The sequence below is a fragment of the Triturus cristatus genome, chromosome 4_2 (genome assembly GCF_964204655.1).
Source record: "Triturus cristatus chromosome 4_2, aTriCri1.1, whole genome shotgun sequence".
Lineage (NCBI taxonomy): Eukaryota > Metazoa > Chordata > Amphibia > Caudata > Salamandridae > Triturus > Triturus cristatus.
In genome coordinates, this window is record NC_140586.1 from 840,159,579 (window position 1) to 840,187,161 (window position 27,583).

At 45.8% G+C, this 27,583-nt stretch overlaps 1 protein-coding gene across 2 annotated transcripts in view; it reads left to right on the top strand.

Annotated features, from left to right (window-relative positions):
* Positions 1-27,583, top strand: part of LOC146835224 (E3 ubiquitin-protein ligase HECTD3-like) — a 479,862-nt gene that overhangs the window by 33,539 nt on the left and 418,740 nt on the right. For both annotated transcript variants that reach the window (XR_014960692.1, XM_085602813.1), the window contains exons 2-3: positions 16,544-16,704; positions 17,889-17,981. Coding sequence is in view for 1 of the 2 variants with exons in the window: in XM_085602813.1 (XP_085458939.1) it covers positions 16,544-16,704; positions 17,889-17,981 (254 nt within the window). In the remaining variant the exon portion in view is untranslated. The remainder of the gene's footprint in view (positions 1-16,543; positions 16,705-17,888; positions 17,982-27,583) is intronic.

Genomic DNA, 27,583 nt, shown 5'->3' on the forward strand with positions numbered 1-27,583 from the left:
TGACTGCAAATAGATATTGGATAAGCATCTCTTTCAAGATGCAGCTGTTAAGGGTGAAATATCTGTGTCCTTCACTCCGCATCTAGAAACTAATGATGCCGGATTTCACACCCAACAATATGGGTTCTGTTGAATGCGATTTTGAGGGATAGATTTATTTCTTTGCTAGCAGGAATTAAATCGTTAAGGGAACAGGTTTGCTCTAAATTGAAGAAAGAATTTAAGGAGCCTGAAGACCACGTCAAACTCATGGGATCATGGAAGAACCGTAGATGGGGGACCACCCTGCAGAGTCCGTGGAGAGGGCTTGGAGTGAGCAGAGTAGAAAGAACTTTGCCGGCACTTAAAAGTTGTGCTATAAAAATAGTGACAAAGCTCATAGAATTTGAGCTAGTCAGAATGAAGGCAAACTGAATCGAGGTATGATTCAGGATCAGAGAAACAGTAATAGAGGATTTGTTTTCATGGCAGATATACTCCAAAATTGTGCCATTAGTATTAAAGGTCACTGTACGCAGAGGAAAGTAAAAAAAATCCTCGTATTACAGATTTTGCATTTGTAGTTTGAGGCAGTAAGCCCTACAAGGGGAACCTTACTGGGTACATATTGTGTTTTCCGGACACAAGGTTTACAATCGCTCCATTGTTTCAATTCCCGTCATTTCTGTGAGATCCTTGACGATCCTGTCTTTACAAAGAAGCCCATGTGAACCTTTTTTTTCCCTTGGCAAAATGTATTCAAGCGGCTGAGACCAAGGATAATATACTATTCTGGAAGACAATAAATGCTCCTCTTTGTAAAAAGAATACTGCGCCTAATCTTTAAAAAAAAAAAAAAAATCTTTTTAAAACTGCTTTTTATTAAACATAGACTAAAGCAGCACATCGATAAAAATGTGTTTGCAATCAGTCATGTACATTTCGAGTATCAGCACAACAGAGTATGACAAATATCCCTCTCCTCCCTGTGCCAGTGGAGCTGACTAGTCTCTCTAGGTCGGACACCCCCGGAGCCACGCCCCCCTCAACATGGAGGATGCATATGTTTCCCCTGTAATTTTTCCATTTCCCCAAATCTGCTCCCATTTTTTAGGACACCCCCTACTTTCGTATATTACTTTCTCAGCCACCATGCACCAGTCCATGTCTTTCTTTCATTCTGCTAGTGTTGGCGCTGCTGACCCCCACAATCTTTGAGCCACGTTTCGTTTAGCGATCATTGCCCCCATAGTGACCCAGATGTGTTCTTTGTGGGTGAGCCCATGTGAATTTTTGAAATCCTCTCCTGGGATGGCAAAATGAGATCCTAGAAGTATAGTGCTATAGTCTGTCCGACTTAGGGCCTGATTAGGTACTGGACAGAATTATGAGTTTGGTTGTATTTAATTTATCCGATAATGATCAGATGCGTTAAGTAACCCAGCATTCGCTAAATTTCAGCTGGTCAAACCTGCTGAAATGTAACAGGGAAACACATATGGTATTTACTGTATCATGGGGAGTTGGTGCACTTAAACACTAAATTCTGCATGTTGTTCCCCATAAACTCATAACAGGTGTTATTTATCAAACACGATTATTAACGTACGCCGTGGTATCATTATTTATCAGGGGCGATAAATAACGCTTCAAGTTGTAATCCGGCCCTCAGGGCCTTGCCGATTATGGAATTTAAAGTGAGGGCTTCTAAGGACAAGGCCCCAGGAGCATGATTTGCGGGTTGCACTGGCAAAGGAGGTTCAAGGTAAGACCTCTTGTCCACTAGGGGGCAGTAAGAGAACTAATGGCATCGAGAACTGCTGCAGAGATCTCAAGATGGCAGTCCTGAACACAGAGTGGTCTCCGCCTTTCATCCATTCAAGTTTGACACTACCTTGTGCTCTATGCCAGCTGTCACTATGGAAACCAGTGCATTTATTATGTGTATCTCCGGGCTCAAAGTCTCCTGAACAAACCGCTCTGTGAAGCCGCCTCTCCCCTGTGAACAGGAATGAATGCGTCAGAGTAGCTAGGGAGACACCTTGCACATATTTTCATTTTTCTATTTGTCTTAATTGCATATGTTTTGCTGTTACAGAAAGAGAAGCCTATTCATTCGGGGTCACTCTGTACAGGCAGAAGCCAGCCCGAAATCTGATACATATGACGTTAGCCATTGTGGCCGTGGTGGAGTCACGCCTGACAGGTGGCACACCCAGTCTTCCATCGGGTGTGGCGACAGAAGTGAGCGCAAGGTACAAGAACCACAGGTTTGAATACCTTGCGTCAGTCATTTTTTAGGATTTCTAGACATGACATGATGGTATTAGCCCCAGGACTTAGTAAAACAATTATGTGCCAGGGCCCTTCAGCTTGTACCACCCATTGCCCCTGACAGCAGTGCCAATGACAGTACCAACACTACTTGTAATCATCACATTCCTACAGGTGTGACAATTTAGACTATTCCAGGCCCCTCGAGCTATAAGAATGGGTTGGGAGGCTGGTGTTAGTCATTTGTAATTTATATTGAACTAATAAACAGCTGTTGTTGTGCTCTTCTCTAAAGTAGACCAACATCGCCACCATGTGACACTGTCAGAAGTGCCGGTGCTGACATTTAAGTGCTGGTGACGAGCACCAGAAACCACCAACTCAAATGAAGCACTGATTAACCCCGATCGCCCCATAATAGGATCATACTCGACAGGTCATGCATCACCGAAGACCCGTTTCTCTTGACCTTTGTATGTTCATTGCACAGTCCTTACCCTCTTGTCACTGTTCAGTGCTGCCAGTCTTTAATAATGTGTGCTTTCCTTTACTGGCTGTGCTGCTGGAGTGACACCAACACAAAGCTGTACAGCAGACCTCATCAGCAAGGAGTATAATATTACGCGCCTGGTACGTGTGTGCAAACCTGGCCTTGGCAATTATACCACTCTGATCCAACCACACCTTTTAGTCTGGAATTGGTATCCTGCATAACCGGTGCACCCCTGAAGTATTGCCACCTTGTCCCAGAGCACAAGCACTAGAAAAGTCCCTATTCATGTTGCAGAACCCAGTTTGGTGAATCCACACGTGCAGTGGCCACAAACTTGTGTATTAACTTGTTGGAAGCAGCCATATTTCCAGCAAGGCTCATCCTCGTTGGGTAGAGTTCCCCAGGATCTTCAGATATCCAGTATCTTTTTGCACCTTACTATTGACCCACTTCCAGACTCTGGGGTCGATCAATCTTCACCCTTTGGTCGCTCTACCACCGTAGATGACAGGACATCCCTTGCATCTGGTCCGTGGATTATAAGACCTCTGCTTTCTATTGATCCCTTCAGGCCCCCAGTGAGCAACCTTTTACCCCTTGGGGCCTCCTTTATCCGAAAACTGACTTCGATTCTCAGGCTCTCCGGTCAGTTCATGTAGAACTGGTATTAGCTCAGGTTCCCCAGGTGCCTGCAGTTCCCCCTGCATCATGTTGATTGCGCCCTGAAGAAGGTGTTTACCCACATTCGGGGTCGTTCACCGAAACACGCGTCGGCGCTGGCGTCCCCTCATCAATACGTCTCCTTCAATACCATTATGCCTTTGTCTCTCTTGAGGTTTATATAAAGCTTTGAAGAATATATAACTTTACTCATTGGAAACACATTGTCTAAATGGTGATAGTTTGACATGATTTAAGAATTATGAAGCATTCTGTGGTTTATTCTATGTATTACACCCTCAACGACCTACTTGTGGAGACTATCGGTTTTGATGCAGTGGACCCTCTCTGAATACTGTGATTGTATGAGTGAGTGAGTATGATTCTGCTGAGAGTAGGAGTTGGTTATGTGTATGTGTGTTTTCGCCTGGGTTTCATCTTTATGTAAAATCATCTTCTGATGTGGTATTGTACTTTGTGGAATATTTATTGAATGTTTATTAATTGTCTATTTGATATTTTTATACCTTGAGAATTGGCACAATAAATTTGAGACATATGCCGCAATAACTATGGTCTCTTGGCATTAGCTGTTTAGCGTCTGCCGCCTTTTTGCTGTTGTACACTGTATTTTTGCCTTAGGGGGATGTGATTTTGCAGTTCCCTTGCTTTATCCTTGACGTATAGCTTAACTATAAATTACCTTCAGGCAGTGGGTTTGTTCTTGAGTGATAACATATTTCCTGCATACCCAGGTCTAGTCCCAGAAGCAGAGTTTTGAGTTTGCATTTCTCCGTGTGTTATGTTATGTTAACCGGATTTATATAGCGCACAGCTGCCCCAGCAAAGGGGCGTCCCGGCGCTTCTTAAACAAGGAACCGGCACATAAGCAGTACAGGAAAAACCAGATCGAAACTAAGCACCCAAGGAAAACAAAAGGGTCTTAACGGCTTTCCTGAAAGTCAAGAGTTCATCAATGGCGCGAATATGGGCAGGAAGTGAGTTCCACAGCTTGGCAGTGCGCACACTGAAAGAGCGACCACTGGCCCTAACCCTTTTAAAGCGTGGAACTGTAGCCAGATGTGAACCTGAAGATCTTAAGGACCTTGGTGGTACATATGGTGAGATAAGATGTTCCAGAATCTGAGGGGAAGAATGCTTCAGAATTTTAAACGAGAGGCAGAGAGACTTAAACTTAATCCTCTGGGAGACAGGGAGCCAATGAAGCCTAAAAATAGATTTTTTTGCCGAACAAAATCTAGGCAGACCAACAAGTGCCCTGGCTGCAGCATTTTGAACTCGTTGGAGTCTACAAAGTTCGGCCTGATTGGCTCCAAGCAAAAGGGAACTCGCATAATCCAACCGAGACAGAATGGTAGCTTGTACAATAAGCTGTCTGGTTGGAGCATCGAAACATTTGAGGATAGGTCTAAGCCTACGGAGAATCCCGAAGCAAATGGCGGCAGTTTTTTTGGTATGGGAGACCAAACTAAGTTTGGAATCTAGCCAAATGCCAAGATTCTTTACCTCAGTGACAGGAAGGGGGTGGGACCAATCTCGGATGGCCACTAACGATCTCCCCAAGCGTGGCTCTGATTGCCAACAATCAGTACTTCGGTTTTCTTTGCGTTTAGTTGCAGACAGTTATCAGTCAACCAACAGGCCGCTGACCTAATTCCCTCACAGAACTTGGTGGCCTCTAGGTCAGATGCCCCACTTATTGCAACCGCTAGCTGCGTGTCATCAGCATAGGACACCATAGTCAGATTACAACGCTTGATGACAGCAGCCAGCGGCTGAGCATAGATATTAAAGAGTGTGGGGCTAAGAGCTGACCCCTGTGGAACACCCTGTATGATGGAATGGGGCTCAGACTGGTAAGGAGGGGTAGAGACCCTAAAAGTCCGACCAGAGAAGAACGATCGAAACCATTCAAGTGCCACGTGATCAACACCAGCCTCAACCAAACGCTGTAATAAAATTGCGTGGGAGACGGTGTCGAACGCGGCACTAAGATCTAGAAGTACTAGAGCCGCCGTTTGACCAGAGTCCACCAAAGTTCGCAGGTATTCGACCATAGAAAGGAGCGCGGTCTCAGTACTGTGGCCAGGCCGAAAACCATTCTGCGAAGGATCTAAAATATTGGCAGAGAGGATATGATTACATAAGATGGTATTAACATAAGTCTCCGTCAATTTTGCCACCCAAGGAAGGAGAGAGATGGGGCGATAATTCTCAAACTTTAAAGGATCAAGAGCAGGTTTTTTTAAAATAGGTATCACCTGTGCTTGTTTCCAACTGTCCGGGACGGAGCCTGACTTCAGAGATAAGTTGACAAGATCGCAAAGGAAAGCAAAGTGTTGCAGATTCCCTGAATTGAACAGGCCGAAGAGGATCCATAGGAGACCCCGACTTAACTTTCCCTGAGATCTTATCAAATTTGTGCATCGAAAGCTCAGGAAAGGAGCACAAAACCTTAGTAGTATTTGAAACAGAAGCCAGTTTCTCCGGAGGGATAGATGATCTAAGGAAAGAGCAATAGATAGCCTCCACCTTTTCCACAAAGAAAGCTGCCAAACCCTCACAATGACTAGCTGAACAAATATCAGCAGCTGGAGCTCTGCTGGCAGTAAGGTCCTTAAGCACCTTGAATATTAGTTTAGTGAGGTTAGAGCTCAAGTTAATTTCCCGAGAGAAGTAGGCGGCACGGGCTTTACAGATCGCCCTATGATAGAATTTTATCTTAGAAAGATACAGTAACTTTAGATCAGGCTGATATGACTTACGCCAGGCTCTTTCAGCTTGTTTGCAAGATTTCCTTAGGTGGATCAGTAGATCTGGGCCTAGTGGCTTAGGCTTGGGATGAAGGCAGTAAAACCCTTTGTAAGAACTTTCCATGGCGAGCTTGTCCTAGAATTTCCAGATGTTGACTTGGAGAGGAATGGTTGAATCAGATGCAGGAGAGGTGTGTCCCCTCTCAGCCAGAACTACCCCTAAGGTGTCTAGAGCTGAAGTAAAACCCGCCCTAGAAAATCCTCCATCTTGGATGGATGGATTTTAGCCAACCAGGTTAGGAGATGGTCCCTCCCCAAAGGGAGGGGACATTCAAACGGCGTAGTCACCGTTAAGGCATGTAGCCCATTGGCTACCAGTTGCTGTAACTTCTCTAAATTCAGTATTTAGGGGAACCGCTGAACCTCAGATTCCTGCAACCTATGAAGAAGAAGGACAGAGAAGACGCTATGCAGTAAAGCTTGAAGACGACGACTGACTTGGCCCTGGCCCTACCGGACTGTCTTCAGCTTGCAGAGCCTGAGAAGACAACGTCTGTCCTGTGGACAGCGGCTTCCAAGACCTCAGGAAGACTGCTACTCTTCAATAAAGACAAGGATCTCCCCAGGCCCTGTCCAGAAAACCTCCAACTTCAAGGACTCAGGATCCAGGCAGATCCGCGACCCCTACCCACTCTGCACATGACACCCACAGCCCGAGTCTGAGTGGCTTACCTGTCCAGTGACATATCCCCAGCGATCCAGACTTTGACTCCATTGGTGGCAGACCTCCCCTGGACCCCAAAAAGTCGCCTGCATCCTCTACATGAAGGGTCCCCCTGACCACGACCTGCTCCAACCAAGAAAACCAACACTAAAAGGTACACCTGCATCCTCAGCCCCCCGGCCTTGGGGAGCCCAACCGACGGTGCCTCAACCTCCCCCATTGCTCCAACTTACCTGCCCAGCTCATGGTCATCTTCAAGCAGTCTCCTTGTCCGAGCCTGCAGCCTCTTTCTGCGACTGAGATTCCCCATTGGAACGCATTGGGCGCCCGACGCTGATTGGCACCCTGCACCTGGCTGCCCCATACTGCTGGTGGTGTAGCTTTGGTACTGCCTTGTGGCCCCCCGTGCTGATCTTAACCCCGGGGCCTGTGCCTGAAACTGCAGATACTTACCTGCAAACCGTGCCTCTCTAAGGTGCCCCCAGCCTCCATTGATTTACATTGGGCCCAGTGACCTCAGCACCTGGCCGCCCCAGTGCCGCTGGTAGTAAACTGAATCTTGACCAGTGTTGATCTACATCCTTGGAAACAGAGTTTAAGTCATGAACTTACCTGTCAATGAATGAATTTACAAACCTATTGCATATAAAAGTCCTTTTATTTCTAGTCTAAAGTTCTACTGTTCTAATCTGATTCTACAAAAGTATTTCTATCGCTATAAAGCATTTTCTACTGCCTTGCAAAACAATTCCTACTGCATTTGAAAAGTACTACTGCTTGTAAAACTTTTACTTACCTGCAACGGAGTTCCTCTTAGTTCTAGAAATAAAATGAGAATTATAACTTTTTATACAAAACAATTGGTCAGGATTCCGTCTTTGTGTGTGCAATACATTTCTTGCCTCAGTGTGTACAATAAAATGCTCCACACAGCCCTCTGATAAGCCTAACTGCTCGACTACACTACCTCAAATAGAGCTTTTAGTATTATTTACTGAAGCCTCTGGGGATCCACTGCACTCTGTGCACACTATACCTTACTTTGGTATAGTATCTACAGAACCAGCTTCCTACATCCCAGTGGGAGATATGTTGATCTTGTGACTCTGTTAGGAACCTTGTGGACACTGCAGAGTAAGTAGTCTGTCACACTGTAGTAGAGCCCATTAGCATAGCCCAGATAAAAGGGTAGAGAGGCCACCATGGCTTGCGTTCGATGTATGAAATACCTAGCTTCAGCAGAATGAAGCGATAAAAGCAAGACTTGGCAGTAGGTGGTTTACTTTCAAATCAGATCCATTTGTAGGACATCAAGGTGTAAGAGTAGCCTGAAGTGCGGGAAATAAATCAATCAATCCATTTGTAGGCCATCAAGGTGCCACAGTAGCCTGCAGTACAGTAAATAAAAGTGTTTTTTTTAATTCTTGTCTTAAAACGCCTCACAGCTGGGGACTACCTCAGAAATGATTGCCCCGACTACATCACCTTGCTAGTCTTTCCACCCAGAGAATTACTTTTCAATAGACTTGCCTGGGCATCCCTCAAGGCCCTTTTACAAACATGCCAAATTTTCTCTTCCCAGTTCAGTTGGGCAGTCCTGTTGCAAAGATCTAACATATGCACCAGTACTAGAATCATGATCCTGGAAATAACATATGCACCAGCTCTATAATTACTATCCTGGATCTAACAAACCCACCACCACTTGAATCATGATCCTGGATCTAATGTGCACCAGGAGTAGAATCATTATACTGGATCTAGTATATGCACCAGCATTAGAATCGTAATCCTGGATCTAATGTGCACCAGGAGTAGAATCATGATCCTGGATATCTCGTACGCACAAGCACTAGAATCATGATCCTGGATCCAGCCTGTGCACCAGCACTAGAGTCATGATCCTGGATATAACATACGCATCCGCTCTAGAATTACAATCCTGGATCTAATATATGCACCACCGCTAGAATCCTGATTCTGGATCTAACGTGCTCCAGGAGTAGAATCATGATCCTGGATATAACATGCACCAGCTCTATAATTACTATCCTGGATCTAACAAATGCACCACCACTTGAATCATGATCCTGGATCTAATGTGCACCAGGAGTAGAATCATTATCCTGGATCTGGTATATGCACCAGCATTAGAATCGTAATCCTGGATCTAATGTGCACCAGGAGTAGAATCATGATCCTGGATATCACATACGCACAAGCACTAGAGTCATGATCCTGGATATAACATACACATCAGCTCTAGAATTACAATCCTGGATCTAATATATGCACCACCGCTAGAATCATGATCCTGGGTCTAACATGCACCAGGAGAAGAATCATGATCCTGTATCTAACGTATGCACCAGCACTAGAATCATGATCCTTGATATCACATACACACATGATTCTGAATCTAACGTGCACCAGGAGTAGAATCGTGATCTAGGATCTAGCAAATGAACCAGCACTAGTCATCATCCTAGATCTAGCATACACACAAGCATTAGAATCATAATCCTGGATCTAACATATGCACCAGAATTGGGATCTGAATCTAACACATATGCCTGCACCAGAATTTCGATCCTGGATCTAAAATATGCACTAGAATCATTATCTTGGATCTAACATGTGCACCACAGTAAACTCATGATCCTGGATCGAATATACGTACCAGAACTAATGTGCCAGCTCTATAATCATGATCTTGGATTTAATATATGCACCAGAAATAGAACCATGATCCTGGAGCACGTGGAAATGCCTCATTGTGAGTGAAATGTAAACCATGTTGGGCTGTTCTGTTGCAAAGGTCAAAATGTGTACCAGCACTAGAATCCTGATGCTGGATCCAACAAATGCACCAACACTAGAATCATGATCCTGAATCTAACACACACCAGCACTAGAATCCTGATCCTAGATCGAACATGTGCACTAGAATCATGATCCTCGATCTAACACACACCAGCACTAGACTCATGATCCTGGATCTAATGCACACCAACACTGGAATCATGATCCTGGATCTAACATATGCTCCAACACTAGACTCCTGATCCTAGATCGAACATGTGCACTAGAATCATGATCCTGGATCTAACACATAGCAGCACTAGAATCATGATTCTGGATCTAATGCAGACCAACACTAGACTCATGATCCTGGATCCTACATATGCACCAACACTAGACTCCTGATCCTAGATCGAACATATGTTCTAGAATCATGATCCTGGATCTAACATACAGCAGCACTAGACTCATGATCCTTGGTCTTACATATGGAGCAACACTAGACTCCTGATCCTAGATCGAACAAATACACTAGAATCATGACCTTGGATCTAACGCTCCGCAGCACTAGCATTGTGATCCTGGATCTAACATATAGACCAGCACTAACGCGCCAGCATTAGAGTCATAATTCAGGATTTAACATATGTACCAGCAATAGAATCATGATCCTGGATATTTTGGGGAGCAATTGGAAGTGTCTCGTTGTGGGTGAAATGTGATCACTTGTGGCCACACCTGCCACCATCCTGACTGCATGATTTAGAATGTTTGTTGTAAGCCACTGAGCTCTTTCCAGAAATGTGATAAACTGTTAACGGAGTTAGTTTGAGATGCCATAGTAGTTTGAGCAGTCACTGCATGATGTTCCTCTAAAGAAAGATGGAGCTCACCTACTACTCCAATATAGAATTCGAAGTTCTTTGTTATAATAGCCTTTTGTTCCACAATCAGATACTAATTAAAGCAAAAAACAAAGGTTTTTTCACCCTTTTTATGAGGTTAATGGTCACTGTTCTAATGTACAACTGATGGTAGGAAGGGTCAACTTTGCTAATGCGCCTAGCTCGCTCCTCGAGATATTAAGAACTAGACAGGTAGCCATCATCCAGTTCTAAATAATCTTCCCGTAAGTATCAAGCTGCCAACTATCCTTGTCAATATTGTGTCATCTGCATGAATAAGAAATGTAATCCCACCCTTCGCTTCGTTAGTAACATTTACAGTAGCCGCCTACAGATGTCAAATGCTGAGGGCACTGGCTGACACTACAGTTTACATTAGATCAAGGTGCCATATAACCATCTCACTGAACTTGCCGTTCTGTTTTTGGAAAAATATCTAAATTAGAGAATAGTGCTGTGATGCACCTCTCGCACCTTTTGAAACCTGTCTACCTGGATGTGTCAAAAGCAGCAGATAACCCATGCAAGACTAATTGCCACTAAACTTATGTCTGTCCCAGAAAGTGGTGACAATACACAAGCCAGACCTAAATCCACACTGTTTTGCCCCCCCCCCGCCCCATGAAATCATAAGATTCCATGGTCTGTGTGAGCTGTTGAGTTACATCATTTATCGTACCTAAGACTTTAGGTGGGTAGGGAGCCCATAATCTAGGTTGATTTTCAGGTTCTTCATTAAGGTGTTTGGGATAGTTGAGCATCGATCTGTCGTTTCACGGCGAGAGGGTTCTGCAAGAGTAGTGCAACTTATCTGAATGTCAGTCTTGGTATCATTCAGTCTTTAATTGCCGCTAGTCATCCTGTTGTTTTCTTTTTTTAAAACTTTATTGAGCAAAGCTAGAAAGCTTACATGGTAGGATAGTGGCTCCACATGCCTCCTCAACAGTGTAACAGTCAAGAGATTGAGGTAAATCCACACAAGCAGTATACCCCATCCTACCAGTCTCGTCGCGTTCTACATTACTTATGCAGCACCAGTCTGTTGGTTAACTATAACCCCACCCATCCTTCCCCATACCACATCACACCCGGCCACATACACAATGTCATCCAATCTGTTCGGACCCATCTGTCGCCTCGTCAGCTCTATTTCTAAGGTATGTAGTAAAGAGTTCCCAGATGTCTAGAGGTCTGGATCTCGCAGGCACAAGGTCCCAGTATGTAGTGAGTTGCTCCTGGCAGTGGGTAGCATCTGACAGCCATGCTGTGTAAGTGGGTGTTGGCTTCCGGCCCCAGTGTATCGCGACCGTGCGCTTCGCAAGTAAAAGCAGCATCGCCACAAGTTGTTGGTGTGCCTCTTATGTATCCCAGAAGGCATGTCAGTGGGCCTTCATAATGTTGATTATTATAGTGCACACAACCACCTAATAGCCCGCCACCCCAGGACACGTGAACGGGCGTGGCCCTGGCCACGGAGCAGCGGCAGCAATTCGAGGTCTCCAGTAGCCCCATTTTGTGCAGTTGCAACGGTGTGCTGTAATTCTATGTATATACTTAAAATGTATCGAACGTAGCCTGTAGTTGGGGGGGTAGGCGCTCCGTCTGCCCAAAGTAGTATTCCCACTTGCCCGCTGGGACCTCGCATCCCAACTCCCGCGCCTCTCTTGCCCCGGAGGTGTCTAGCCGAGAGGCCTACATTGTGAGTGTGTAGAGTCTAGTAACAAGCTTCTGGGAGGACTTCATGTCATACATGTGTTCAAGTGCTATGGAGGCTAGTGGGGGGGGGTTCAGGGAAGGTATCATATATCGCAAGGCATGTCGCTCTTAATTGGTAGTATACTAACCTGTCCAGCGCAGTGCCCTCTTGCTTGGAGGTGTTGGCTAGCGAGGCAAGGAACCTGCTCTCTGGGCACAAATCTGCAACTGTTTTTACTCCCAGCGCAGAAGCTCTGTTGGCCGCTTTCCCTCCCTGCAAGGTGGGGGAACAAAGGGTTGTTCGCCAGCTGGGTTGACGGTGCGTGTAATATCAAAAGTACAGCCTGACAGCAAAGACCGTCCCATGCCCACCTCATGCATTCTGCTGGGTCTTTTTCGCCTTTGGTGCATTAAACGACTGGAACAAAGCTGTTGTCAGCGGCCATGGGGACGCCCGGTCACGCTCCACTGCCATATGCGGCTGAAACAGAGTGGGGTGCAGCCAATGATGCAGGAAACTCGCCTGCGCACATAGGGCATAAAGCTGTAAAACCGGCGCTCTCAAACCGCCGCATGCCAGGGGAACCGTTAGTAGTTTGTATTTTACTCTGAGCTGCCCTCCAGGCGAGCGCAATGAAATTAGACTGGAGTCTCTGAAAGAACTGCGCTGTAAGGTACATCAGGATATTGATAAAGAGGTATAAGAATTTAGGAATTGCAATCATTTTTGCTACGCTATGAGACCGGCGAGAGATAGTGGTAGCTTGGTCCAGACTGGAATGTGAGACTCCAGCCAGTCTATTGCCCGCCCATAATTTGCCCTCCAGATCTCCTCCACATCCTGGTTTAGCCATATGCCCAAGTATTTGACTGGTTCTGTGGCCTATCTGAATGGATATTCAGTTTGCCATGGGACTGCGGCCTCCACGAGTGGGAAAATTATCAACTTTCCCCAATTAATCTGAGAGTCCCCCGAAAAGTATTAACTCGCGCGTCGAAGGTTCGAGATTGGTGCTCGGCTCGCAGATATAGAGGGTGATATCATCCCCATACAGACTCCACCAGCCACCGGGTGGTAAAAGCAATACTGCGTTCCGCTCAGTGTTGTCGCAATCTTGCAGCCAGTGGTTCCATGGCGATTGTAAAAAGAAGAGGGTAAAGGGGGCATCCCTGTCTAGTGCCACAGGTGACCCCTAATGGTTCAGACACAGGCCCGTTGAGCCATACACGGGCGGTGGGCTGGGCATATAGAAGTTGGATCGTCTGTATATAGCCGGCACTAAACCCCAGCCGCGCCATCAGCATGAAAAGAAACGGCCACTCTAGCGTTTCAAATGCTTATGTGGCATCAAGAAAGGCCGCCACTGCTGGCAACGAGGGGTGGATATGGTGCATAACAGCAAAAAGGTACGTAAGTTATGCAACGTCGCACGCCCGGGCACAAAGCCTGACTGATCCGGCCACATGATGAGGGGCATAAGTGGCAACAAGCGGTTTGCCAGGACCTTTATGTAGATTTTGGTGTCACTATTTATCAGAGACCGGGATCGGTAGGAGTCGCACAGCGTAGGTGACTTGTCTGTCTGAGTATCGTGATGATCATAGCTGCGCACAGGGATGGGGAAGCTGCCCCCTCGACAGCAATTTCGTGGTACACCTTGATGAGATGTGGGATTAATATATCAGTGTATTCTTTGTAAAAGGTGGGTGTAAGTCTGTACGAACCCGGAAGCTTTCCCGGCCGACAGGCCAGCTATGACCTGTGCTATCTCCTCCAGTGTTATCAGAGCGTCCAGGAATTCCCTGTGCCCCAACTCCAGCCAGAGCAGCTGTATAGTGTCAAAGTATTGTAGTAAGGCATGCTCGTCCGCGGTCGGATCTGCAGTGTATAGCTTGGCATAGAAGGAGGACATAACCCCCAGTTGTGCATTCAGGGAGGTGATCAGTTGTTCTTTACTGTCCATCATTTCCACCACATAGGTAGAGGCGTGTGGTCTCTGCAGTAAGCCCGCCAGGGTCTTGCTAGGTCGGTCTCCCTTCCCGTATCGTTGCGCCTGTGCCTCTTTCCCTATATAATTCACCTTCCTGTCAGCTTCCTCACAGTATTCCAATTTCTTATTTGTAATGTCTGCCAGTGTAGCCTGGCTGGGGTCAGCAGCTTGAGCCAACTCAAGTCTTCCGATTTCTGCCTCCAGCCTGCTTAAGGTTCCCCTGATCGCCTTCAGCACCCCAGCCTGTTTCGTGGTACAAGTCCCGCGCATCACCACCTTGAAAGCCTCCCATAGTGTAGCTGATGACCGACCAGATCCCGCATAATTCGCAAAGTAGTCTATGATAGCAGTGCAGATCTCCTCCCGTAAACCAAAAATCGCAGAGCATGCAGAGGCAGCCTCCAGAAGAACACCCGGGGGATTGTTTGTGACATCGTAAGCACCAGTCGCACCGGGGCATGATCCGAGAGCGTGCGTGGGAGGTGGTCCACTGCCGCAGTCCAGGTGACAACATCCCTGGTCACTAGCCAGAAATCAATGCGAGACCATGAGCCATGGTACGTGGAGTGGCCGGTACCACTCCGCATATCCCTATGTGTATGACGCCATACATCGGTCAATGCGTTAGCAACAAGCAGTGCCCTCAAGATGTCTGCGGCCTGTGGATGGTGCTTTCTGGCAACCGTTTGGTCCAGGTGACAAGTTCAATGCTACATTCTCCACCCCACACTACCGCTCTCGGGCCATAGTTTGCGGCCTGCCTCCAAACCTTCAGATAAAAACCAGTGTCGCCCAGGTTAGTCCTGTAAACGGCCACCAGGGTCATGGGCTGTTGAACAGAGTTCCAGATAGGATGACATATCACCCCTCCTTATCTATGAGAGAGTGTGTAGTGCGCTACTCCAGTCCCCTTAGAAGTAGGATAGCAACACCCTTGCCATAGTTAGAGTAGACAGATAAATAAGTATCTCCACACCATCGGGCGCGGAGCCAAGAGTCAGTGTTGGCAGGTGCGTCTCCTGCAAGAAGCACACATCCACTCCCTACGGAGCGAGATAAGCGTGCAACAGCCGGGACTTCCGGTGGTCCATGAGGCCCGGACATTCCAGGTAAAGCACCTTACTTTAGCCATATAATCCGGCGCTCCACATTCGCGTGCTGCAAGGGGCGTTGATTCACCTAAGTCGCTTCTCACCTCTTAGATCCCAAGTTTGACTCCTTTTCCCGCACTTGGCTCCTCAACGGTTTCCTGTTTGCACTCCGAAGAATGGGCAAGAAACATGAACCAGGCTGTTCGAACCTGTGTGCTTTTTTTATTTCCTTTCAATGCCCTCTAGTTTTCTTGAACGAGGAGGGAATGGTCCTAATCAAGCCTGTAGATTCCATCTAATGCTAGAAAACAATCTTCACCTCTCTATGACCTTGGAAAGTATGCACATTGAATGGATGGTGCCCATGGTGATGGATTTGAATTTTGGTTACGTTTTGACCCATTCAAATGGAGTTAGACATATTACTTTGGTTAAGGTGGATGCCCAGTCTTATTTTGTAGGTTGTAATTAAAAATGGTTCTGTTGCTTTCTTGGGGAATGAAAGCCCTTTGTATTTGCGCACTCATTTTGTGTATCTATGTGCAGTAGCCATTTGATGTCTTAGAGGAATCTTGATGACGACCAGGGTGGTAAAGTTTGATTTACAAAGGAACAGAAAATGGATACTAACATGAAGGGTTCATTCATTGCATCCCACTGTTGATCCCGCAGGCTTTATGCATCCATTGGCTCCCTGTAGCATTGTCCACGTGGTTTGACCACCACACGAAACAGGCATTATGACCTTCACACTGCTCATGATGTATTCTAATTCTCAAAATACCTAAAACTAAGAAAACCAAGAGTACAAAACAGGCAAAACTAGCTCCTGGACCATGGACCCCTAATCCAGATCACATAAAACTAAATCCTAACCTCCTTGATTTCAGAAAAGATTATAAGCTCATCTCTTCAGACTTCACTTCTCTGACTGACACTGTGCTTTCTGTCCCTAGTTTCTTCTATCTCTGACCAGAGTTCACTGTTACATGTAAAGCATTAGGTCTGTTCTATAATAGATACTTTAAATATGTATTTAAATGATGCTGTTGTACTAGACACCTGCAACCAGGGTACTGCATTGTAGTTTACTCTTGTGAGTGCCTGCACTGAGCTCTCGCTTTATTCACTCATGTGCTGTTGTCATGTCTGCAGAGACAACTGAAAGAGTTTGCGACTGGCTGTGACCTGGAGGAAGGATGGATAGTCCGGTGTCGACGTTCTGAAGGTGGGGACTGTCTGGTGCCCGTGAACCTCCCTGACCAGATCCAGCGACAGCAGCTTCTCTTTGGCATTGATTACAAGCCAGTCAGCAAGTAGGTAATTCCTCTACTTGAGAAGAAGGTACAAAGACCACTCTCCTAGCATGGCTGTCACATGAAAATCACAGGTCAGATAAGTGTATAGGGTCCTCCTCTAAACAAAAGAGAACATGTGGGTTCAATTTCATGGGCCAGGTATTTTTGCCCCCCAATGGGCCAGTCATCAGTGGCACTGCATGACTTGCCAATCTTTGTCGTTGCCCAGAAAGCGTTTTTTTCTCACTAGTGTGCTACTCCTTCTACATGTTCTCCAACCTACATCTGTAGATGTGACCCCAACACATTGGGTCCAGGGGCCCACAACATAGATTTGTGCAAGCTCTAGAGCTAGACGGCTGACAGCGCAAGTGGACTGTGCAGAAGAAGTAATAGATCTCTTGGCTGAGAGTAACTTTCTCAGTACACTCTACCTTGCACTTTTCTTTACCTATAGAGCTAACACTCTGCAAATTAGGACCTGCAACATAAATATGTGGACCGATGAGTGCCAATGTTAAATGTATTTCGCACTGAAACATGTTTTACAGTTTATAAAAAGTCTGATCCTAAAAAACACAATACATTCCACAACCTTGTGCACCATACAGCTCTCCTAGAGCCCTGAATTGAAGCTTTCACTCTAAAGTCCAAACATTAATAAACTGTGAATATACATATTTTTGCTGATGAGCACCTACATTTTAACTTCAGCTGTTTAAAAAACTGGCTCCTACCTGAGGCTTGTTCCCCTCCTATGTGAAGATGTCCACATGTACCATAAGATCAATGTTAATCAGGCTCGCCCATCCCGGTAAATGTGTTATACATCCTCAGACACTCTCATGGTACACACTAGAAGTGTGCACAGCATGTGAGTCTACATCGAAAGAACCTCAAAACAATGATTACAGGTGAATCCATTTGTGCTTATCCAAGTTCACACAAAGACGTCTAACAGGTAACTTGCTACAGGATACAAGTGTTTAGTGAGTCTGGGTGATGGATCCTAAGAGTCCTGGGGATAGTTCTCCAGATTGATTCATAAAATTGTCCCTGATGAGTGTAGCAATAGTTTATTTGGATTTGTAACAGTGTGGGGGTCACAACTCCTTCTCTTCCTTACATGCCTGGAACTCCAATGAGATGGTGATAGATTCTTATTGTCTGTATCTGACCGCTTACACCTTGGCCTCTTTCAGCTGGGAGCAGGTGGTGAACGTGACATACTCAGTAAATCTACGAGGGAAGTCTCGGATCATGCAGCAGGACGAAGATGCAGTGAGGAAGCTTCAGTAAGTGCATGTGCGGTGAAGAAGCTCAAGGGTTGGTTCGGTCTAAGAGAAGGATTTGCCTCCATCTTTGTAAAAGTTTTTGTTTCCCTACTCAAAAGATTGACCTAATGAGTGGCCCTCTGCCCCTCCACCCACTAGGTTTCAGTTATACTGCTCCTACTGCTGCCAGGACAGGCTTCAAGGTGCTAGAGCGGCGGGGAAGAATTTGAGGGAATGTCATCAACTTCTTGAACCCTTGCCCAGTTGATTTGTTGATGGGGTTAGAATGGCAGGCAACAAAAGATTGGAAGGATTTTTCAGAAAGATCATGGTAGAGGGGCGCTGTGACCACTGAAACAGGTTTCCGCCTACTGTCTCCTGGGGCACTGTCTGCACCAGCTCAAGTACATTACTCACCTGTCATTTTCTACCTTTAGAAAAGACTGGTCACTAAATATTTAGGATAAAGTAATAAAAAGTTGTGAAATAGCACCATTTTTGTATAAACTAGGATGCTGCCTTCACAAAAGCAGAGTTGTCAATTGACATCATAAGAGCAGAATGACTGTTTCCCAGTGTCCCTCTCTTTCTTCCTTCCTCCTTGGTCTCTGTATCTAAGGTTTCCTCCCCAGTGTCCTGTCTCGCTCCTTAAAAGTTACACTTATAGTGTGCAAAACATGGATTTGTGACTATATTATGGGCAGCAAAAATGCAGAGATAATACTACATATATTAATTTACCCTATATGTCAAAGGTACTTGAAGATGAGATAGCTTCTTCCAGAAACCTAGCATGGAAGTCTGAGAACTGTATGTCCAATCCCAAAAATCCTTAAACTAAAAAAGATTTTGGGCCTCATGTAGGTAGCTTAATACCGGTCGGTAACGGCCGAAATTCGGTAAATATGCCGTTACCGACCGGTATATAGACAAGTGAGATGTAGGAGACCAAAAACCAGTTTTCGGTAAATATGAAGCGGTAAATACCGATTCATAATTACCGAATTCGAAAATACCGATTCATAATTACCGAATACATATTTACCGAATCGGCAAATATGAAGTGGTAAATATGAATCGGTAAATATGAAGTGGTAAATATGAAGTGGTAAAACTGAAAATGACATGTAGGTAAAATCGGTAATGAAGAAATCCATGAAAATCGGTAATTAAGAGTCGGTAATTAACACTGAGTGAAAGCAGGTGGTAACCATCAACAGACCATATAAGCAATCCCAAAATGCAACAGCGTGGACAACATGGCCACTCTGTATGTCATTGCAAGGCGCCTACGTCTACAGGCAGCAGGTCTGAGGATATGGAGATGGGAGGAACGCATCTACAGACAGCGCATCACACTCTTCCAACTGACTGATGCAGAGATACATGAAAGGTACAGGCTACACCCCCAAACCATCATGGACCTGATAAGGGACCTGCACCCACTCCTGGACCAGCCAACAAGAAGGGCGCATGCCATACCACCACATGTGCAGGTGCTCTGCAGCCTACATCTACTGGCATCCGGCAGTTATCTGGTGGTGATAGCTGCGGTGGGTGGTGTATCCCAGAGTTGCCTGTCCCGTTTCTTCAGGAAGTTCCTGGATGCCATGATGCAGAGAATGCACCACTACATCAGCTTCCCAAACACACAGGCTGAACTGCAGAAAACTAAAACTGACTTTTATCACATGGCACAGTTCCCCCATGTCATTTGCTGTATTGATGGCACACACATCCCAATCTGCCCACCAGCTGACACAGAGCACATCTACAGGAACAGAAAGTCCACCCACTCCATCAATGTGCAGGTGATCTGTGATGCAGGGAACATCATCACTGATATTGTAGCGAAGTTTCCTGGGAGCACCCACGACTCTTACATCTTCCAGAACAGTGGGATCTACACACGACTGATTGCCGGAGAATTTGGAGAGGGATACCTGCTAGGTAAGTAACAGTGACGCCCCATGAAACCTGCAAATCATAGTGTATAGAGGCATGTGACTGATGGTTCCCTTTTACTCACCTAGGCGACAGTGCATATGCCTGCCAGTCATTCATCCTCACTCCCTACCTACACCCATCAACCCAGAGTGAGAGACGATACAACGTGGCACATAAATCTACACGCAATGTGGTGGAGCGCACGTTTGGACTACTGAAAAGCAGGTTCCGCTGCCTCCACAAGAGCGGAGGCGCACGCCAGTACACACCCATCAACTGCTGCAAGATCATTGCCACTTGTGCATGGCTGCACAACCTTGCCACGAAGAGAGGTACAGATGTGGAACTAACAGATTTTGAGGACAACGAGGATGAGTCAGGCCAGCCAGAGGGCAACGCAGCTAGAGTGCCAACTGCAATAGATGGGAGAGAGAGACGGGCAGAGATCACATGCAACTATTTCTGAGTAAGTAAGGGGACACAGCCAGTTGTGGTATGTCATGACGTAGTTTTAATGCGGCACTACGCCATGAACACAAGATCAAGCCAATCTGGCAACATAGCATATATACAAGGAGTAAGTCCAGGGTTACGTCACCCATTGGGAAGTGGCTACGCAGGGCTGCATCAATGTTTGCGCATACGCGCTGCAGTGTGGGATGGCACGGCTTGAGCATCCTCACTACAGCCAACCCCAAGCCGCCTGCTGCTCCTGCGTGCTTCTGGGACGGGGGGTGTGATGCTGCTCCTGCTGCTGGTGTCGATGCTCTCCGCAGCATCCCCTGCAGCTGTTGTCGCCGCCTGACTTGTTAATAGCACCTCTAGTGCACTTGTCACCTGCACCATCCCCCGAGACACGTCGCTGCAGCAGTGTGTCAGGCCCTCCTGCATCGACACAGAGCGCCGGCAGAGTAGAGAAGTGGCAGTTGCCAGACGGTTGAGTGCCCTGGTGGTAGTGTCCCTCCTCTGCCGTTCCCGGCGCCGTGCATCTATGTCAGCATCTAATTTGCTGCACAACTGCTGGATTGATTGGGACATGTCCCGAATGCCCGCTGCCATTGCGCTGATGTTATTGTCCATGTTGACAAATGTAGATTTCATGAACCGCATATGCCTCTGGACTGACATGACTGCCTTTGTTTGCAGGCGCTGTTGTTTTAACATTTGGCCCTCGAGCCCCGAGAAGACACCATGGCTGTCAATGCTTGCTGGTGGACTCTGGACACGCGACCTGCGGCGCCCTCTTGCACCCGTCTGTGCTGCCTGTGAGGTGTAGGGCACAGTGGCATGGCTCCCATCCTGCGGCATAGTAATTTGCTCAGGGCCCCTGCTGTCGTCAGACGAGGTGTCTAAGGCTCGCAGCCTAGCGGCAGGACGCCTCCTCATTCTCACACCTGCAGGCGGTGATGTGGCCGGTGACTCAAACATGAGTGGCGATGCTGGCTCTGGGTGAGGTGATGCTGGCTCTGGGTGAGGTGATGCTGGCTCCGGTTGAGGTGATGCTGGCTCTGGTTGAGGCGAGGCTGCCTGTGTTGGTGGTGCGGCTGCCTGTGGCCCTGCTCCCTGGGCTGAACTTGTGCTGGCCAGAGGTGATCTGTGTGGCTGGTGTGCCGTCTCTCCTGCAGCATGCCCTGTCCTGCGTGATGTCACATCTGTGGACAGAAATGCAACATCGGCTCAGTGTCCCCGAAGGGCTGCATTGCAAGCATCACAATAAATCATGTCACACTCCAAATTGTCCTCTGCCTCCTTGTGCCTAATGTGTGTAACATGCCTTGTTGCCCTGTGCTATTTACTTCATGGTTGGGCTTTCCCTGACTACATCTCCCAGAATGCATTGCCTGTCTGCACTAACACATGGACTGGAGTGGGATACTCATTTCACAATGGGGGATGTGGGATAGGGGTGGGGGGGCTACATTGCTGTGCATTCGTCTTACCTTGTTGGGTGGCGGCTCTGGCAGAGCTGTCAGCATCCCCAAGACCCACGACGCTCTCATTCTCGATTGTGGCCCCCACCAGCTACTCCAGTTCGGTGAGGGCAGGTGCCCTGTTGGTTCCACCTCCAGTCTGGCTGGCCTCCTTCTGGATTTCCCCCATCTTCCTCTTGGTTACAATCCTCAGGTCATACCAGCGCTTTTTGAGGACCTCTATGTCCCTGTGGGTCACTCCCACAGCATTGACCTGCGCCTGGATGGCCAGCCAAATATTGCGCTTTTCAGCCTCAGGCACTTGCAGGGACTGCCTCCCAAACAGCTTCTGGTGCTGCTTCACCACCTCCTCCACCAGCACCTGGAGTTCCATGGGGCTGAATTTCAGCTTCCTCCTCCTTTCCCCTCCATCTCTCTGTGTCCTCTGGCTGGACATGATATTTTTTTGCTGCACAAACAGGCACTGGCTCCCTGCCTCTCCTCTGCACTCCAAGCCTCTCCAGGGTCTGTTAATTGTGTGCACCTGCCTGGGTGTGGCCACTTCCTGGTTGGGTGGGGTGTGGTTGCACAGGATTGGCTATTTCATCAAGTCATGTGTTTTTTTTCCCCGATTCGGTAAATACCGATTCGTTATTTTCCGATTCGGTAAATACCACCGCGGTATTTACCGATTCGGTAAATACCACCTCGGTATTTACCGATTCGGTGAATTCCGATTCTTGATTACCGAATGTTACCGATTCGGTAATTGTTACCGAATTTTTACCTACATATAACTTACCGATTCTTAAATACCGATTCGGTACGGCTCGGTATTTAAGAATCGGTAATATTTATTTACCTACATGAGGCCCTTTGAAACCTATCACCCTACTTCTTCACTGTAAATCCAATCCACAAAGTGTACAAGTTAAGACCAGTGCTAAATTTGTGAAAGAATACGTTCTGAAGCCCAAATTTTGCTCAAACGTTGCGCTAGGTGCTATAAAATTTCAGGAGATCCGAATACCAGGGCTGTAAAATCACACTTTCACCTTGTGCCTCTTACATCCACTACTAGGCACTCCCTGCCCCTGTATCTTACTCCTTGCTTTCTCTCTTTGCCACAGAGTTTTTTTGTCTTTCAACCTCCTCTTTCTTTCCACCTGGTATTTTTTTGAAGTCCTCAAAAATGAGTGCCGGCTGTCCCGCAGACCCCACCCACAGACCCCAACCTCCAATTATACCAATTGTATGCATTTACTGAAAGAAGATCAGGAAAAGTACACAGGAGTGTTGTTAGAAAAGGTGCCGGATGTAAGTGGGGTCAAGGGTGGAAGTGGGCGAAATGGGGTTAAGACTGGAGAAAGCGATGAGGAAAAGGGAAAAACAGTACAGAAAGAAAGTCTGTGAAAGAGAATCACAGAGAAATGGAATGAGAACCGCAGCTGAAGAAGCATAAATTGAGGGAGAAAAAATAGCATTAGAGAAGACAGGTTAAACAGGAAAGTTTTTTTTCCCCGAAAGATCAATAAGGATTCATACAATATTAGCTCAACTGGTGATGAGTTCCATTTCGTGGTTACTAGACTGGAGAATGTTTGTGAGACTGCTGCTGTCCAGGCATTAAATCTGTTAAATTCTTGGGTTTGATTTTGGAAACTCCTCAGATTCTTGGTGTCTTTAGGCCTTTTGGTTCTAGAGAGTAGCTATATAGGTTTGTTGAGGTTTAGTATCCTGTGGGTAAAGCAAGCCAATTTATATTTTGTCATAAAACTGGAGCCATTGGAGATCTTTAAAGGCAGAGGATCATATGTCTGAGTTTTTTGTCCTGTGATCATTCTGGCCGCAGTGTGTAAGTACTACTTTTATGGGGGTTAGATGGGAGGAAGGTCACTTTATCACAGCTCACTAAAAATCATGGACAACCAGGGCTTCCTACTGTAGTCCACAGATCGTGGCTGTTAAGTCACACACAGTATCCACAGACACAATGCACAATAGTTCTTTTGTTATGTTATGTTATAACAATTTATTATGTGCACTACTACCCGGAGGTGTCTAGGCGCTCTTTCTGACTGCTGCGAGGGCTCACCGTGCAGGGTACACCATGCCTATCACAGATCAGGCATGATATAAGATTCTTCACTTCTTGAAGGGCTCACGATTCAAAAATACTCATCACACTTATGGCCTTTCTGGTTCTGGGTCCAATTCTCTGGAATGCAGCTGGAGATACGAGAGATCCAGGCTTATCCTCTGTTCCTAAAGACTCCAATAGCACATCTCTTTTGCTGACTCTTTTGGTCTTCTAAGGACCAAAATGGCCTTGAGTGACATTGGGCGGCATAAATACATAACCAGCAATCTACTGGATGAATAATCGAAAGGAACCAACATCACTTTATCCCTGGCTGAAAAATTTACCATCTCGGAATGCACAAGCAAACATCCTGAAAAAACGCCTTTTCGCGTTATTCGCCTAGGATATAGAATATTGTCCTGAAAAACTTCCGACTTTGTCCTTCTCTTCTCCATTTGAGAAAGAAGCTTAAAACACAGCTCTTTGATGTGCAACTCATCCAGGACAGCTCCTAAGCAAGGATTTTAAGAGCACTGCACAAAGTAGAAGTTTGTTAAGTAGGCCATTTTTAGGCCTTTTTTTGCTCTCTCTCTTTCTCCGGTGGCCATTTATGGTGGGGCACAAGCCAGCTGCCTATATGTGCCTTACTGTAGCACTGGCATTGGTTGGATATTAAGTGAGAGCGCTGTCACCCAGAACCATGTAAATTATTCTTTTATTCTCCAACTAAGTTCACAAGTCCCAATTTTGATTTGAACATGCATATACACAGTAACAAATGTATCTCGATGCACGATTTAGCATTTATTAATTTATCTATGTATTCAAATTTCTGCACTCTCCTATGTTGTATCAGCGCCCTTTACATTGAAACAGCTGTGGAGCCATGATGCCCAGGTTACATTAACAGCCTCGGGCTAGCATTAGGCAGAGAACCGGGAAGAGGGAATGCTTCAATTACTGCGAGGATCCTTTACAGTCATACTGTGCAACTCATATTACCTTAGAGTGGCAGAGAAGGAACATTCACTGAGAGGATCCTTTACAGTCATACTGTGCAACTCCTATTACCTTAGAGTGGCAGAAAAGGAACATTCACTGAGAGGATCCTTCACAGTCATACTGTGCAACTGCTATTACCTTAGAGTGGCAGAGAAAGAAAATTCACAAAGAGGATCCTTCACAGTCATACTGTGCAACTCCTATTACCTTAGAGTGGCAGAGAAGGAAAATTCACTGAGAGGATCCTTTACTGTCATAATGTGCAACTCCTATTACCTTAGAGTGGCAGAGAAGGAAAATTCACTGAGAGGATCCTTCACAGTCATACTGTGCAACTCCTATTACCTTGGAGTGGCAGAGAAGGAAAATTCACTGAGAGGATCCTTCACGGTCATACTGTGCAACTCCTATTACCTGAGAATGAACATTTGGGTAGTATCCATGCAAAACCCTTCTGGGCCTATTTGTCGTGGAACAGGAAGGGAGTATGGGGAAAGTGGTGAGTGAGTTGAGCAGAGGAAGATTAGGAGAGGACGGTGAGTGGAAAGAGGACATTAGAGGACCCAAAATTACATATTTTGGCAGAGCTGTGAAAGTGGAGAGCGGAGGCTTGAGGAAGCTAACATTGTGCATGTTTGTTTTAGTGGGGCCAGAAGTCTAGAGTGTTGAGAGGAAGAAAGATGCAGAACAGTGAAGAGAAGCGGTCTGATGGAGAGGTGCGCAGAATGACATATAAGACAGAAATGAGGCAGAGCGAAAGTCAGGGATGATCTGGAATACTGAGTCTACGATAGATTTGAGGTGGAAGAAGAAAACATGAAAGAAGATAAAGGGTCTGTGTTCTGCTTGGAAATGTATTAATTAGTTGAATAGAAAAGTTTTCAGTTTTTTGCAAAATGTAAGTAGGTCATCTTGGCATCTCGCTTCTGCTGGGAGTGAGTTCCAGAAAATAGGGATGCTCCCGAAAAGTATGGGAGCTGTGAGGGTGGGATTTGAGACCTTTAGATTCAAGTCAGAGAATGTCTTTGGTTCCAAGTTTTTTGTTTCTCAAGAAATTTTAAAGATGGAGCGTAGGTAATCTAGCTGGTTTCAATTTGATTTGAACATCTAGTGAAAACAGATGTAGCTCTCTCACAACAGGAGCAATGTGGAAAAATGTTCTAATTCCATATACAAATTGTGCCGCCGAATGAAGGATAGAGGTGAAAGAGGATAGTTTAGCTAAGGATTAAAGCGGTCAATATTTAGTTCATTAAGCCATTATATGTTACATTTGTGCTCTTGGTTTTCCTAAAGAAAAATAAATTCAGTTTTCTAGGGGCTGAATCAGAGGAAATGTGATGCCATCCAGTGATGGAGTCTCTCAAGGCATACATTTATGTTTCGATATCTTTGATGGAGTTGATTACCTGGTAGATCAAGGTGTTGTTGACATATTGGTGTTTCATTACTCTCACCTCCTCCATTAGGTCCTTCAGTGGTTCCATGCAGACAGAGCTGCATAGAGGCTAATATGGAGCCCTCAAGAACATTGCAGTTAGAGTATTGGGTTGATGGTAGCTGGACCCATTCTGCACAGCTAGTTATGGTTAGTGAAAAAGGAGGTGAGCCATTTGAGGACGTTTCCGCAGAGACATATGCTTGTTTTCTAAAATCTTGATGATGGCTGTGATGGTCAGTGAAGCCAAAAGCTGCAGATAAATCAAGAAGAATAAGGAGATAGGTACCACCTTTGATGATGATACTATGTGTACCACCAAGAATTTTTAGAAAGGCTGTTTCAGTGCTGCATCCCTAATGCAAGCCAGCTTTGTTTGGGGCTATGAGACCGTGGTTGCTATGTGAGAGGACAGTTGGATACCAATCATTTCCATCCATTTCTCTATGTCTTTGCCCAGCCATGAGCAGTTAGTGATTGGTCTATGGTTTGTGATGTGCTTAGTATGTCCGGAAGATGTCCCCATTTAAAGATGTGTTTAGTAGGTGCTCAAAATCTTTTTGAAGGGCTGAAAGTTCTTTTATGGTAGAGGTTGGGTTGGGATCATTGTTCTGTGAGGTAGAATTTGATTCTTTTTTATGTTGAGCAGGTTATCTTCTGTGATTATTTCAGATTCAGGCAATTTGTCCCATGTTTGAGAGAGCAAGGTAATGCCAATATAGTTCAATTTAATTTCTCAGGGTTTCTACTTTCTTAAGGAGAAGATGTTTTTTTTCTGATTTTCAGTTGGTTTAAATTAGATTAGATTTGTTTCAAGGATTCGGTGTACTTTTTGACTATTTGGGAAGTATTTTGGTTTTGCTAAGAGAGGTGGTATATTTTTTTGAGATACAGAGCTTTGGAATTTACTATACCCTGTTGGTATAACACCCATGTGTCTAAAGGGCCAAGAATGAGTTTTGTCAGATCTCAATTTTCTTCCCAATTTGTTTTCATTTTTTTTGTTTTCAGTAATAACTTTGAGAACTATGGGGGTGCTGAATTTTTGGAAGTTTTTCCTGAGTTTATATTGTGTTACTTTGTTAATTGCCTGAGTGGTGGCTTTAAAATAAACAAAGAAAATTGAGTTGTTGCTCTTTGTCCCTTGAAGGTTTGGTTTTGCTGTGGTTATAGCAAGCATGTCATTGTCTTTAGAGGCAAGTGTGAAGGATCCTCTTGAGACTGCTTCTGAAAAGGGCTATAA